Below are 15,161 nucleotides of genomic sequence, written 5' to 3'. Positions count from 1 at the left end.
CGGGAAAGGTGCAGCAGTCACCACGGTGCTGACGTCAGCTAGAGGCAGGGCACCGCGGAAGGTTGAATCCACGCCCTGGCTGTGCGCAGGCGCCGTAGGGGGAAGGCCTGGCACGCTCCAGCCAACAAGGGCGTCACCTGCAGCTCGTCCCCCTGCCCGGGCTTGCCTCGAGCGCTCTGCCGCCGCCGGAGCGGGGAGGGTGTTGGGGGCAGGTGGAGCCGGGAGGGCCCAGCTGAGAATTCAGGGTTGGGGGCTTAGAGGGCACTGCGGCTAGGAGCCCGTCAAAGCCTGTCGCCCAGTGGGGCGAGGGCAGGTGGGAGCGCCTGGCCGTGCGTCGAGCGCTGGTTGGCCGGATGACGCCCCAGTGCGCATGCGCTCCCGAACAGCCCTGCGGGCGGAGCGACTGTCCTCCCTCCCGGTGTACTGGGTGGGAGGTGGAACTGGTCGGACAAAGCCCTCGCGTCGGATCCTTGCCAGAACTGTAAGGAGCAAGAGGGGAGGGGCTCCGGTGGTGCATTCATGCTTCTCTCAGGGGGGAAGCGGGGTCGGAGGGGAATGCTCAGAGCCACCTTAGCGCAAGGTGATAACTTTTGAATTGAGGCAGTACCAGGGGCCGCAGTATCCGCATCGGATCTACATTTTAACTCGCTGTGAAATGAGAACGCAAAGACGATTTAGGTTTTATTGTTTCCGACTTATATTTTACTGAGGTCTTTGATTTACGGGAAATTGTTACGTACTAAATCGCGTATAGCAAGAGATTTAGAAAAGGAAGCTACAGAATCTAGGCTAATTTATCTAATAGCATTTCCTGCTTTTGCTCTTTTTCTTTGCCTTTTTCCCCTACTCTAAGAAGTTCATTTACAACTGAAAAGCCATGAAAATTACCGCTTTTATCCCTCCTTGATATAACAAACTGCTTTCAGAAACCTTACAAGATAGTCACTAAGGGACTATCAAATGAGAGTGGCATGATATTAATTTTGTTAAAATAAATTACTTTCAAATAAAAGTTGTGCCAAATGGTCAAAGCTCAATCCTGAGAGCTCTGTTTGGCACACACTGTTATTCTTTCGGTGTTAGTTGAAAGTAAGCAAAACAAAACCGTTTTTCGTGTACTCTTCCATAATTTGGATTTTTCACTGATTTACTTATCTTTCCACCAAATTTGGTTTGAAACTGCACAGATTTAATGCCTCACTTAGAACAGATTTTAGGTAAAATTAGAAATTTTCATTTTATGAAACAGAAGCTAATATCACTTAAGTAGATTAAAGTAGTCATTTACAATGGTTTGTAAATAAATTTTATCCTTCCCGGTCCTCTGCCCCCTTCCAGGAAAGGCACCATTTCCTTAGAGAAGACCTTCCTGAGCTCTCCCCGCCCCATTCTAAGTGTAGCATCTGGGAGTTTCTCATATTCTGTGCATGTTTGTATTATTGCATTTACTGCGTTGTTTTATAGTTATCTGCTTGTGTCTGTTTTTACACTCCCCCCTCCCTCTAAAAGTCTTTTGAGTGTTAGAATTGTCTTAATATTTTTCTATTCCCAATGCTTTACGCAGGACCTGGCCCATAAGTGGTGATGAATGGGTGAGTTAAAGACTCAGTGTGCCTCCCATGTGTGATAAGACAGTGCAAACTCTTCAGTTATTTTATAGCATTTTCCAAATGGAAGTATAGTGGGCTAAGTGCAGTATGGACAGGAACCACCTATGTAAGAATTTATCTGAAGACGAGAAGCCTGCAGTTGATGTGGATGTCCCAGACTTTTGGAGCTAGTGTCTGAATGAGAGCACCCAACTCTACTCTGAAGCAATGTGTCTTCAGTCAGCTGATAGTAATTTGATTTTCTGTGTAGCTAGTCCTGAAAGGAAGAACATTAGATCTGAATCTTCTAGTTGTCTTAGCAGTTATAATATCAAAGTAAATTTACAGATTGACATTCTAGTTATCAGGCCTTCTAATTTAGCTTCCCCGAGGCCCGCGTATTTCTGTCTTGAAGTGATAAAATTGGGTACTGTTCTTACAAGGTTGAAGACTAACCCAAGATCTGGGTGTTGTGAAGAGGCAGGCAGCCATGCCTGCCAACCTGCTGGACGTTGTCTCTACTTAGAATTTTGTTTTTTATAATCTGAAAAGTACATAAACCAGGAAACAAAGAACTAATTCAAGCAAAAACTTGAAATCCTCCTTTGATTTTTAGCATAAATTGGGTAGCTAAAGATCCAAGTTTGTATTGAATAATTATTTTTAAAGAATTAAAGCTTAAACATTAACAGATGCCACAGAATCCTCTTTGGTGATAGAATCAGGATTCCCTAATACAGTGGTTCTCAAACCTGAGTGTGCATCAGAATCCCTGACAGTGTGTTAAAACAGATTCCTCGATCCCACCCAGATTCTGATTCTGCAGGACTAGGATGGGACCTGATAATTTGCATTTCTCACAGATGCTGTTGCTGCTTTGAAAACCACTGCCCTAAGAGTTATTTCTTTCTCTCCTTCCTACCCTGTCCCTTTCCTCTTTTCCAAAGCTGGATCGTCATCTGTCACTTAGTCGTCAGAGCCCATTCTTGAAGAGCTTATAGGAAATACTCAAAAGACTCATAGGACTCGGTTTTTCATTCTTATTCTTAAACAGAACGAGAAAATATATTTTTAATTTTTTCCAATGATTTGTATAGGAAGTGATCATCTTAGAGCAATAATTTTGTTGAATGGATAGCAGAATTATTAACTGAATATATTTTTATGTATATAGGCATTTTCCTCTAGAAATATGAATTAGCTGCCATTGTGGGAGAGAGGAGAATTGTTGGAAAAAGGAAAAGTCACATTCCCTCCCATTTCTCCCCTATTGCTCTCATTGTTTCTCCATGACCCAGAACACTGTCTTTAAAAAGTCAGTATTAATTCATAAAAAGACAATTCCCACAGCACAATATAACTTTATCATATTCACTTTAGGTTTTTATTTTGAAGAGAGAAATGCTACTTCCATCAAAACTTGTGTTTTTATTGGTTAGCAAGTGCTGCCTTTGTCTTCAAATGGTAAAAATAAACAAGTAGCTATTTTTTAATTCTGATGAATTATAAGTATTTTTCTAGAGAAAAATTTGTGAAATTAGGTTATTCATTTGTACTTTTTGAACTGTATGTAGCCTTGGCAAAATTGTCTACTACCTTGTGTTTTTTAAGACCTTCAGACATTGACTCCTTATTGTGATAATTCTGAGTTTTTCAACAAAGTTTTTCAAAATTTGTTTTCAAATAAAATGTTGTATTGAACTGCATGTTTGAGCAATATGTTATCCGACATTAGGTGGAAAAAAGAATTGTGCCATTTTTTAATACACTCTGACATAATAATAGTTGCAACTTTAATGAATTTTTTATTTACTAAATGTGGCTAAATCCCTTATGCATATTATTTTGCTTAAGCTTCACAAAAGTTCTATGAAAAAGATAGCCCCTACTTTCATAAGTGATGTACCCCTGAAAACACGTACACAAAGTCAGATGTGGGATTCCACATCCAGAGTGCTTAAACATCATTATTAGGTTCTAAATTAGATTTCACCTTTTAGAAAAGTCTTATTGAATATTTCTAGCATTTTGTCTGTGTCTTTCCACCATTTTATCTTAAATGTGCTGTCCAGATAACTTCAGTTCAGTGAGCATCAGATACAGACCAAATATCAATAGAGATAACGTTTTCTTATTTGTATTTCATTTCGTATTCTTTATTACTAGTATTAGAATTGTAATTTTTCTTTTTTATAAAATAAAGACAAAATTCAATAAAATATTCACTAATTTCATTGACTGAATTGTACTCCTGTCTAGCAGATTAACGTTGTGTTAGCTCAAAGTATTCTCTCGGTTAATGAAAACTTAAGATTCAGAATTAAAAGGCAGTTTGGAGTGGGGACAGAATGTTTATATATATCCACATGTTTCTGCTGTAATGCCATACTTGTATTCCTGGAAATCCTGACATGCTGCCAAACAATAAGCAAAAGTAACAGTTTGTGGAGGAAAAGCACACACCACTCAAAACTGAACAAAATTTTATAAGAGCCCTAACAAAAACCCAACCCTAATAAACATGGTAGTATAATTAAATCTAGTTTAGATCAGTTTCATCAAGATTAACATTCTAATCTAGGAGTAGCTTTATTTATCAATCAAATTTTTTTTTAAAGACTTGGAAATCTCTAGCTTTTTCGTTTATCCTAGCACATTGCCAGATGGTTTGATGAAGTGGAAAATGTAGCCAGACTTGAACCCCCTGAACATCTGCTTCTTAAACCAAAAGAAAGAAATACCAGGAGATTTTTTTTCCTTAAGGTCTTTACATATCACTAAAGCCTTTTTTTTTTTTTTTAATTGTAGAAAGCCTACCTCTGATCACTTCAAATCGGTAATATGTTGGGGGTAAAATGCGTATATAATGTCTTTCCCCTATTGACCAATTGCATATAAGCTGATTCACATTAAATAAACGTTTTGAGGCTGGACACAGTGGCTCAGGCTTGTAATCTCAGCACTTTGGGAGGCCGAGGAAGGAGGATCAGCTGAGGTCAGGAGTTCGAGACCAGCCTGGCCAACATAGAGAAACCCCATCTCTACTAAAAATACAAAAATTAGCTGGGTGTGGTGGCAGGCGACTGTAATCCCAGCTACTCGGGAAGCTGAGGCACGAAAATCGCTTGAACCTGGAAGGCAGAGGTCGCAGTGAGCCGAGATCATGCCACTGCACTATAGTGTGGGCGACAGAGCAAGACTCTGTCTCAAAAAAAAAAGAAGAAATGTTTTGGTGTTACAACAGACTTTTCTTAACCATCTGTGTTATTTAAGAGATGAGGAAACAGACTCCAGAAGGTAACGTAACTTGCCCTTGCTCACACAGTCACTGAAGATGTCAAGATTTGAATACAGATCTCAAGCGCCCTAGCCTCCATTTCCTAACCATTGTGCAAACTACCTACTTTGACAGTCACATTCACTTAAAGTGTTTAGATCAGCACGGTCCAATAAAAATAGAATGTAAGCCTTGGATATAATTTAAAATTTTCTAAAAACTAGATGTTTTACTTTTTAAAAGGAAAAAGTGGAATTAATTTTAATAAATTATAATTTCAACACATAACCAATATGAAAAATTATTACTGAGATACTTTCCATTCTTTGTACTGAATCTTTTAAATCCAGTGGGTACGTTAAGCTTAACACATCTCTATTTAGACTAACCACATTTCAAGTGCTCAGTAGCTACATGTGGCTAGTGGCTGCCTACTGTTTTAGACAGCAGAGGCCTAGATTGTAATTCTATTACTCTACTGAAACGTAAACCTTTTTAGGAAATAGCCTGCTTACAAAATAAGCAGATAGAAAACACCTAATTCTCAACCTGTCATTTTTTTTAGTGCTCTCTTTCTAAATCTGGAAACTGTGATTTAATGTTTAGATTTGTATTTGATAACATTTTATTTTTGTTGGGAAAATCTATTGTCACATTTTCAAGTGCTAATGTCCTTTATTAGTCATTTCTCAGTAGTAGTTCAGTTATACTCTATGATTACAAAGGGACTAGTGGATGAATGTATTTTTCTAGATAACTAAAGACCCTGTACTTTACACAAATTTTATTTTGCTTTGATTATTTTTGATGGAAATGCTTTTTTTTTTTTTTTTTGAGAGAGAGTCTCACTCCATCACCCCGGCTGGAGTGCAGTGGTGCAATCTCAGCTCACTGCAAACCCCACCTCCCAGGCTCAAGCAATTCTCAGGCCTCAGCCTCCCAAGTAGCTGGAATTACAGGCGTGTGTCACCACACTCAGCTAATTTTTTTATTTTTAGCAGAGATGGGGTTTTGCCATGTTGGCCAGGCTGGTCTTGAATTCCTGCCCATTTTCACCTCCCAAAGTGCTATGATTACAGGGATGAGCCACCATACCGAGCCTCAGAAATGCTTCTGAAATGCTTCTAAAATGTGCTACATAATTCCATCTTACACACAACATACTTTATCCTCCATGATTAAAAGTCATTAAGGATACTATCTTAGTCTGTTCGGCTGCTGTGTCAAACTATCATAAACCAGATAGCTTAAAAACAACAGAAATTTATTTCTTGCAGTTCTGGAGTCTGGGAAATCCAACATCAAGATGTCTGCAGATTTGTTGTCTTGCTGTAACTTCACATGGTAGGGAGCAAGACAGCCCTCTGGGGCTTTTTTCTTTTTCCTTTTTTGTAATTTTCCTTTTTTCTGACAGTTTTGATCAGAGGACAGGACTTTTTATAAGCACACTAATGACCTTATTACTGTCACACACGTCCATGTGAAGAGACCACCAAACAGGCTTGGTGTGAGCAATAAAGCTTTTTATTCACCTGGGTGCAGGCGGGCTGAGTCCGAAAAGAGTCAGCAGAGGGAGTTAGGGGTGTGGTAGTTTTATAGGATTTGGGTAGGTAGTGCGGAAAATTACAGTCAAAGGGGGTTGTTCTCTTGGGGGCAGGGGCGGGGGGGTCACAAGGTGCTCAGTGGGGGAGCTTCTGAGCCAGGAGAAGGAATTTCACAAGGTATTGTCATCAGTTAAAGCAGGAACCGGCCATTTTCACTTCTTTTGTGATTCTTCAGTTACTTCAGGCCATCTGGATGTATACATTCAGGCTTGGGTTCAGAGGCCTGACATTCCTGTCTTCTTACATTAATAAGAAAAATAAAATAGTGGTAAAGTGTTGGGGTGGTGAAAATTTTGGGGAGTGGTATGGAAAGATAACGGGCGATGTTTCTCAGGGTTGCTTCGAGCAGGATTGGGGCGGTGTGGGAACCTAGAGTAGGAGAGATTAAGCTAAAGGAAGATTTTGTGGTAAGAGGTGATATTGTGGGGTTGTTAGAAGGAGCATTTGTTGTATAGAATGATTGCTGATGGCCTGGATACGGTTTTATATGAATTGAGAAACTAAACAGAAGACACAAGGTCCAAATAAGAGAAGGAGAAAAACAGGTATTAAAGGACTAAGAATTGGGAGGACCCAGGACATCCAATTAGAGAGTGCCCAAGGGGGTTCAGCATAATTACTTGCTTGGTTGGCGAGTTTTTGGGCTCTATCCTTGAGTTTTTTTATGTTGTCATATACCAGGCCAGATTGATTTAGGTAAAAACAACACTCTTTGTTTAATATACAGAGTCCCCTTTTTTTTTTTAGCAGTGACTAAGTACGAGTCCTCCGTGATTTTGGAGGAAAGAGAAATACAAAGCCAGCAATTGTTTGTTAAAGAAGGATTAGAAACGGCTAGGAGAGAGTGAGTGAGATTGATAGTGTGGTGGAGATAGCTGGGGAGAGGCAGAGGGTGGCATAAGAACGGGAACAAGAATAAGAGTGAGTTTAAAGTAAAGAATAGGACTTCATCAAGGTGAAAGTATTGGAGTGTACCTGCCAGCAAAGATCATCTATCCACTTTAAGAGAGACTTAAGGGTGGTGGTTTGAGGTAAAACCAGAAGGTATCAATTATGATGGTTTGAAGGAAAAGTGTAAACCGGCAGTGTAAACAAGGGCAGGGCATTTATGAGTAGTTGAGAATGGTGAATAGGAGTATGACTAGACAGAAGATAGTAGGGATGACAAGTTTTTGGGGTACAGTCCAAGTTGGGCTGGTGTCTGGAATGAGACTGGGGCCTAATAAAAAGGAGCATCCATATAGGAGCTCAAATGGGCTGTATCCTGTAGCATCCCGAGGACAGGCCCAAATTCTGAGAAGGGCAAGTGGTAAGAGTATTGTCCAGTCCTTTTTAAGTTGGAGGCTGAGCTTGGTGAGGTGTGTTTTTAAAAGACCATTAGTCCGTTTTACCTTTTCCAAAGATTGAGGACGGTAAGGGGTATGAAGGTTCTACTGAATACCAAGAGCCTGAGAAACTGCTTGGGTGATTTGACTAGTAAAGGCTGGTCCGTTATCAGACTGTATAGAGGTGAGAAGGCCAAACCAAGGAATTGTGTCTGACAGAAGGGAAGAAATGACCGCAGTGGCCTTCTCAGACCCTGTGGGAAAGGCCTCTACCCATCCAGTGAAAGTGTCTACCCAGACCAAGAGGTATTTTAGTTTCCTGACTCGGGGCATGTGAGTAAAGTCAGTTTGCCAGTCCTGGGCAGGGGCAAATCCCCGAGCTTGATGTGTAGGGAAGGGAGGGGGCCTGAACAATCCCTGAAGAGTAGTAGAATAGCAGATGGAACACTGAGAAGTGATTTCCTTGAGGATAGATGTCCACGGTGGAAAGGAAATGAGAGGTTCTAAGAGGCACGCTAGTGGCTTGTAACCTACATGGAAGTTATGAGAATTGTAGGGAGTGAGTTGAGCATAGTTTGTGATTTTGAGGGCCTCTAAAAGTATTAGAGCAGCAGCAGCTGCCGCGTGCAGACATGAGGGCTAGGCTAAAACCGTAAGGTCAAGTTGTTTGGACAGAAAGGCTACAGGGCGCAGTCCTGGCTCTTGTGTAAGAATTCTGGCCACACAGCCCTGTACTTCGGCTGTGTGTAATGAAAAGGGTTGGGATGAGTTAGGGAGAGCTAGTATGGGAGCAGCTTTTAGGGCTGTTTTTTAAAGAATGGAAAGGGGAGCAGGGAAAGGATTTAGGATTTATGGTGTCAGCTAGGTTTCCTTTTGTGAGTTTATATAATGGTTTAGTCAGGATGGTAAAACTAGGTATCCAAAGGCGGAAGTACCTAACTATGCCTAGGAAGGAAAGGAGTTGTTGTTTTGTAGAAGGGGTTGGGGTTTTGGAGATTAGCCAGACACGATCAGCAGGGAGAGCATGTATGTTTTTATGAAGAATTTATGCCGAGATAAGTAACGGATGAGGAAGAAATTTGGGCTTTGGAGGACGACACAAGATATCCTTTTGATAACAGATGTTGGAGGAGTAGGAGGATGTCCTCTTGGGAAGATTTATAGGAGGGGCTATATAGTAGAAGGTCATCAAAATACTTAATAAGGTGCGAAGTAGGTGGACAGAAAGAGAGTAAATTATGAGAAAGGGCTTGACTGAAGTAATGGGGGCTGTCCCTGAAGGCTTGCAGCAGTACAGCCCAGGTAAGTTGCTGAGACTGATGGATGTCAGGGTCAGTCCAGGTAACAGCAAAGGGGGGCTGGGACGAGGAGTGCAGGGGAATAGTGGAAAAAGCATGTTTTGAGATCCAGAACAGAATAATGGGTGGTAGAGGGAGGTATTGAGGATAGGAGAGTATATGGGTTTGGCACCATGGGGTGGATAGGCAAAACGATTTGGCTGATAAGGCACAGATCCTGAACTAACCTGTAAGACTTGTCCGGTTTTTGGACAGGTAAAATGGAATTGTAAGGAGAGTTTATAGGCTTTAAAAGGCCATGCTGTAACAGGCAAGTGATAACAGGCTTTAATCCTTTTAAAGTATGCTGTGGGATGGGATATTGGCCTTAAGCAGGGTAAGAGTGATTAGTTTTTAATGGGATGGTAAGGGGGTGCGTGATTGGTCGCCAAGGAGGGAGTAGAGGTGTCCTGTGCTTGTGGATTAAGGTGGGGAGACACAAGGGGAGGATGTGAAGGAGGCTTTGAACTGGGGAAAAGGGCGGCAGTGAGGTGTGGCTGTAGCCTAGGAATACTCAGGAAAGCAGATAATTTAGTTAAAATGCCTCCACCTAATAAGGGAACTGGGCAGGTGGGGATAACTAAAAAGGAGTGCATAAAAGAATATTGTCCAAGTTGGCACCAGAGTTGGGGAGTTTTAAGAGGTTTAGAAGCCTGGCTGTCAATACCCACAACAGTTATGGAAGTAAGGGAAACAGGCCCTTGAAAAGAAGGTAATGTGGAGTGGGTAGCCTCCATATTAAGAAGGGGACGGACTTACCCTCCACTGTAAGAGTTACCCAAAGTGTCTGTGATGGTCCAGGAGGCTTCCGAGGCCATCAGGCAGCATCAGTCTTCAGCCGCTAAGCTGAGAAGATCTGGGAAGGAGTCAGAGAGCCTTGGGCCAGAGTTCCAGGGGCTCTGGGAGTGGCTTCTGGGCAAGTTGGACAGTGCGATTTCCAGTGGGGTCCCACACAGATGGGACACGGCTTAGGAGGAATCCTGGGCTGCGGGCATTCCTTGGCCCAGTGGCCAGATTTCCAGCACTTGAAGCAAGATCCTGGGGAAGGAGGTCCTGAAGGAATGCCTGATCACTGTGGCTTAGGTGTTTTGAAGTTCTTGTGTGCTGGAGATGTGGCTGGGGTTTCTCTCACAGCAGAGGCAAGTAATTGCAACTCTTGTCTCTTATTGTACACCTTGAAGGCAAGGTTAATTAAGTCCTATTGTGGGGTTTGAGGGCCAGAATTTAATTTTTGGAGCTTTTTCTAATGTCGGGAGCAGATTGGGTAATAAAATGCATATTGAGAATAAGACGGCCTTCTGGCCCCTCTGGGTCTAGGGCAGTAAAGCGTCTAAAGGTTGCTGCTAAACGAGCCATGAACTGGGCTGGGTTTTTATATTTGATTGAAAAGCCTAAATGCTAACTGATTTGGGAAAGGTCTGATAGAGAAAAAGGAGCATTAACCTTGACTATGCCTTTAGCTCCAGCCACCTTAAGAGGAAATTGTTGGGCAGGTGGGGGAGGGCTAGTCGCGGAACGAAACTGTAAACTGGACCAGGGGTGAGGAGGGGAGGTGATAGAAGGATTATAGGGTTGGGGAGCGGAGGCTAAGGAAGAATTGGGACCTGGCTTGGCCTGGCGAGGAGCAGCCTGGGGAGGAGGGGAGAGATCAGATGGGTCCATAGAAAAGGAGGATTTAAAGGACTCAGAGTTTGGGGTGGAGACTGAAGGAACAGACAGGAGAGAAAGAAGAAAGATTTGGGATGAGTCACATTGGAAGCAGAGATTAGGAAGGGACTGATGTGTAAAAGAATGCCTCGACATCAGGCATCTCAAACCATTTGCCCATTTTATGACAAGAATTATCTAGATCTTGTAGGATGGATAAATTGAAAGTGCCATTTTCTGGCTACTTGGAACTATTGTCAAGCGGTATTGCAGAAGAAAATAAGGCATTTAGGTTTTAGATTAGGTGTGAGTTGAAGAGGTTTTAAGTTCTTGAGAACACAGGCTAAGGGAGAAGAAGGAGGAATAGAGGGTGGAAGGTTGCCCATAGTGAAGGAGGCAAGCCTAGAGAAAAGAGAGGGTAGAGACATGGAGAGAGGGGGTACTTACCCCCCAAGGGAGGTGGTGCTTGCCACCAAGGTGAAGGATCAAGGCAGGTGTCCCTGTGGTGATCACACACCTCTGAAATGTGGGTGAATAACAGGCAGGCCTCCCCACAGTGATTAAACACCAAGGGAAGACTGTCTTCCCAAATCTGTTACTGGTGCCGGAGTTTTGGGTTCACGGATAAAATGTGTCTCCTCTGTCTCTACCAGAAACGGAAAGGAAATGAAATTAAGGGAAGGGAGAGATTGAAGGGTGGCACCAAAATTGAAAGGAGAAAGAAGTTGAGGGATAGTGAGAGAGGCTGGAGAAGAGAGTAAAAAGAGGCCACTTACCCGATTTAAAATTGGTGAGATGTTCCTTGGGCTGGTTGGTCTGAGGACCCAAGGTCGTAGGTGGATCTTTCTTACAGAGCAAAGAGCAGGGGGACAGGGGATTGATCTCCCAAGGGAGATCCCCCGATCCGAGTCACAGCACCAAATGTCATGTGCGTCCGTGTGAAGAGACCACCAAACAGGCTTTGTGTGAGCAATAAAGCTTTTTAATCACCTGGGTGCAGGCAGGCTGAGTCCGAAAAGAGAGTCAGCAAAGGGAGTTAGGGGTGGGGCAGTTTTATAGGATTTGGGTAGGTAGTGAAAAATTATAGTCAAAGGGGGTTGTTCTCTTGCAGGCAGGGGCGAGGGTCACAAGGTGCTCAGTGGGGGAGCTTCTGAGTGAGGAGAAGAAGTTTCACGAGGTAATGTCATCAGTTAAGGCAAGAACCAGTCATTTTCACTTCTTTTGTGATTCTTCAGTTACTTCAGGCCATCTGGATGTGTATGTGCAAGCTTGGGCTCAGAGGCCTGACAATTACCTCCCAAAGGCCCCACTTCCTTCTTTTTCATTTTCTTTCTTTTTTTTTTTTTTTTCTTTTTTTTGAGACAGGGGTCTTGCTCTGTCTCCCAGGCTGGAGTACAGCAGCATGATTGCAGCTCACTGTAGTCTGCACTTCCCAGAGTCAAGCCATCCTTACCTTAGCTTTCTGAGTAGCTGAGGCTACAGACAAGCAACACTACCCAGCTATTTTTTTGTTTTTTAGAGACAGTCTCACTATGTTGCCCAGAGGCTGGTCTTGAACTTCTGGCCTGAAGCAATACTCCTGCTGCAGCCTCCTGAATTACTGGGGTTACAAGTGGGGACCATTATATGCAGATGATTTTTTTAAGAACATATTTCACATGTTTGTTGTAAATAATATAGAAAATAAGAAGCAAAATGAAAACATTTAATATCCTACCACATAGAGATAGCCATTGTTACAGATTGCATATTTTTCTAGTCTTTTTTTCTTTGCAAGCTTGGGGTCTGGCACTTGTGCTGTCTTAACTAAATCTAGGTTATTTTGTTCATCTTATGATGAAGTTTGGGTGAGAATTTAGTCCCTCACAGGTAACACTGAACCTTCAAATAGTCCAAAATTTTTTTGTGTTTTTTATTGTTGTTGTTGTTTTTGAGATGGAGTCTCACTCTCTTGCCCAGGCAGTGCAGTGGTGCGATCTTGGCTCACTGCAACATCTGCCTCCCGGGTTCAAGCGATTCTGCCTGTAGCTGGGACTATAGGCACACACCACCATGGCTGGATAATTTTTGTGCTTTGGGTAGAGACAGGGTTTCTCCATGTTGGCCAGGCTGGTCTTGAACTCCTGACCTCAGTTGATCCACCTGCCTCGGCCTCCCAAAGTGCTGGGGACCCAAGGTCGTAGGTGGATCTTTCTTACGGAGCAAAGAGCAGGAGGACATGCCTGAGGCAGGAGCCTCTGCATCTAGCCCCAAATGTTTTGTTTTTTTTTTTTTCCTCATTGTATCTCCATTTGATCTCAGAAATCTTTGAAGTGATAGAAGTATTTTCTGTATCTTTGTATTTGTCTCAAAATATCAATGTGCATGGTTAAAAAAAATCACCTTTTTAAATATTTTTTTATTTTATTTTATTTTATTTATTTATTTATTTATTTTTGAGACAGAGTCTCACTCTGTTGCCCAGGCTGGAGTGCAGTGGCATGATCTCGGCTCACTCCAACCTCCGCCTCCCGGGTTCAAGTGATTCTGCTGCCTTAGCCTCCCAAGTAGCTGGGATTACAGGGTCCCGCTACCACACCTGGCTAATTTTTCTATTTTTTGTAGAGATGGGGTTTTGTCATGTTGGCCAGGCTGGTCTCGAACTCCTGACCTCAGGTGATCCTCCCACCTCAGTCTCCCAAAGTGCTGGGATTACAGGCGTGAGCCACTGCGCCCAACCCACCTTTTTAATATTTAAATGGATACCTATAAATGCATTCTGTCTCCAAGAAACTCTTGCCACATCAGTCAACCTGGAAATAAATTGAAGTATCCATTTTTGTTTAAGAATTTAAAAAAGATAATTCCTGATTTTTCATTTAAAATTTTCTATCATTCTATTAATAACAGTTATGCTTCATTAGATTTCTTCACATATATTGACCACTTCACTAATATATATATGTTATATATATATTATATGTTAGTTATATATGTATTATATATAAAGTCATATATATGTGTGTGTATATATATTATATATATAAAACATTTTGGTACTTAAGATGTGACAGAATAGGACTTTAGCCATGTGGTGATTGTTTTGAGAGAACGTGCTACTCAGCAGCTCTCCACAAGAATGGAATAATGGAAAACAGAAAAAGCTCAGAGCTCAATTACATAGGAGAGAAAAAAATTTTTTACCTGATGGTTATTATGTGAATAATAGGGCCTTGCAAGACTTTAATAAGGTACTGCTCATAGGATTTTAAAAATCATTTGGTCAGTTGATATGGAGACCATAGTATATTCGAATATCTTGCTAAAGATCTAAATTATTGGAAAAGTTCATGTGATTCAAATCCTTTCCCCCACTTTTATCTCCATAGCTTGTTTTAAAAATAGACTAATTTTCAGAGCAATTTTAGGTTCACAGCAAAATTTAGCAGAAAGTAAAGAGAGTTTCATATACTCCCATCCCTACTCACGCATAACCTCCCTCACTATCAGCATCCATACCAAAATGGTATATTTATTACAGTCAGTCTACATTGACACATCCTTATCACCCAAAGTCCATGCTTTACCTTAGGGTTCACTTGGTATTGTCCATTCTAGGGATTTTGACAAATGTTGACAAATGATGCTTCCACCGTTGTAGTATCATTCATACAGAATAGTTTCACTGCCCTAAAAATCCTCTGAGCTCTGCCTGTTCATCCCTCCCTATCGATTAACCACAGATCTTTTTATACTGTCTTCAGACTTTTTGCCTTTCCCAGACTGCCTGGAATTCATATGCTTGAAATCACACAGTATACAGCCTTTTCAGATTGACTTCTTTTTTTTTTTTTTTTTTTTTTTTTGAGACAGAGTTTTTGCTCGTGTTGCCCATACTGGAGTGCAAAGGCGCGATCTCGGCTCACTGCAACCCTCTGACTCCTGGGTTGAAGCAATTCTCCTGCCTCAGCCTCGCAAGTAGCTGGGACTACAGGCGCCCACCACCACACCTGGCTAATTTTTGTATTTTTAGTACAGACAGGGTTTTACCGTGTTGGTCAGGCTGGTCTCAAAACTCCTGACCTCAGGTGATCCGCCTGCCTCAGCCTCCCAAAGTGCTGGGATTACAGGCATGAGCCACCGCGCCTGGCTGACTTCTTTAACTTAGTAGTATCCAGTTAAGTTTCCTCCCTGACTTATTTTTAGCCTGAATAATATTCAATTGTTTGGATGTACTACAGTTTATCCATTTACTTACTGAAGGACATCGTGGTTGCTTCCAAGTTTTAGCAGTTATAAATAAAGCCTCTATAAACACCTGTGCACTAGTTTTTGTGTGGACATAGTTTTCAGTTTGTTTTGTAAATTACCAAGGACTACTGTTGCTGTATAATATGGTAAGA

General features: G+C 41.9%; 1 protein-coding gene across 10 annotated transcripts in view; it reads left to right on the top strand.

Moving 5' to 3' along the window:
- TCAIM (T cell activation inhibitor, mitochondrial) overlaps positions 1-15,161 on the top strand; it is a 71,210-nt gene that overhangs the window by 240 nt on the left and 55,809 nt on the right. For 4 of the 10 annotated variants that reach the window (XM_063661998.1, XM_063662001.1, XM_054479547.2 and 1 more), the window contains exon 1: positions 347-481. The exons of 4 other annotated variants lie outside the window; for them this stretch is intronic. Coding sequence is in view for 2 of the 6 variants with exons in the window: in XM_063662000.1 (XP_063518070.1) it covers positions 354-481 (128 nt within the window). In the remaining 4 variants the exon portion in view is untranslated. Of the gene's footprint in view, positions 1-85; positions 482-15,161 lie in introns of those variants that run through there. 2 more of the 10 variants (XM_063662000.1, XM_054479546.2) reach the window with 1 other exon arrangement.

Source organism: Pongo pygmaeus, chromosome 2, assembly GCF_028885625.2.
Source record: "Pongo pygmaeus isolate AG05252 chromosome 2, NHGRI_mPonPyg2-v2.0_pri, whole genome shotgun sequence".
Lineage (NCBI taxonomy): Eukaryota > Metazoa > Chordata > Mammalia > Primates > Hominidae > Pongo > Pongo pygmaeus.
This window is presented reverse-complemented; position numbering and strand designations above follow the sequence as displayed.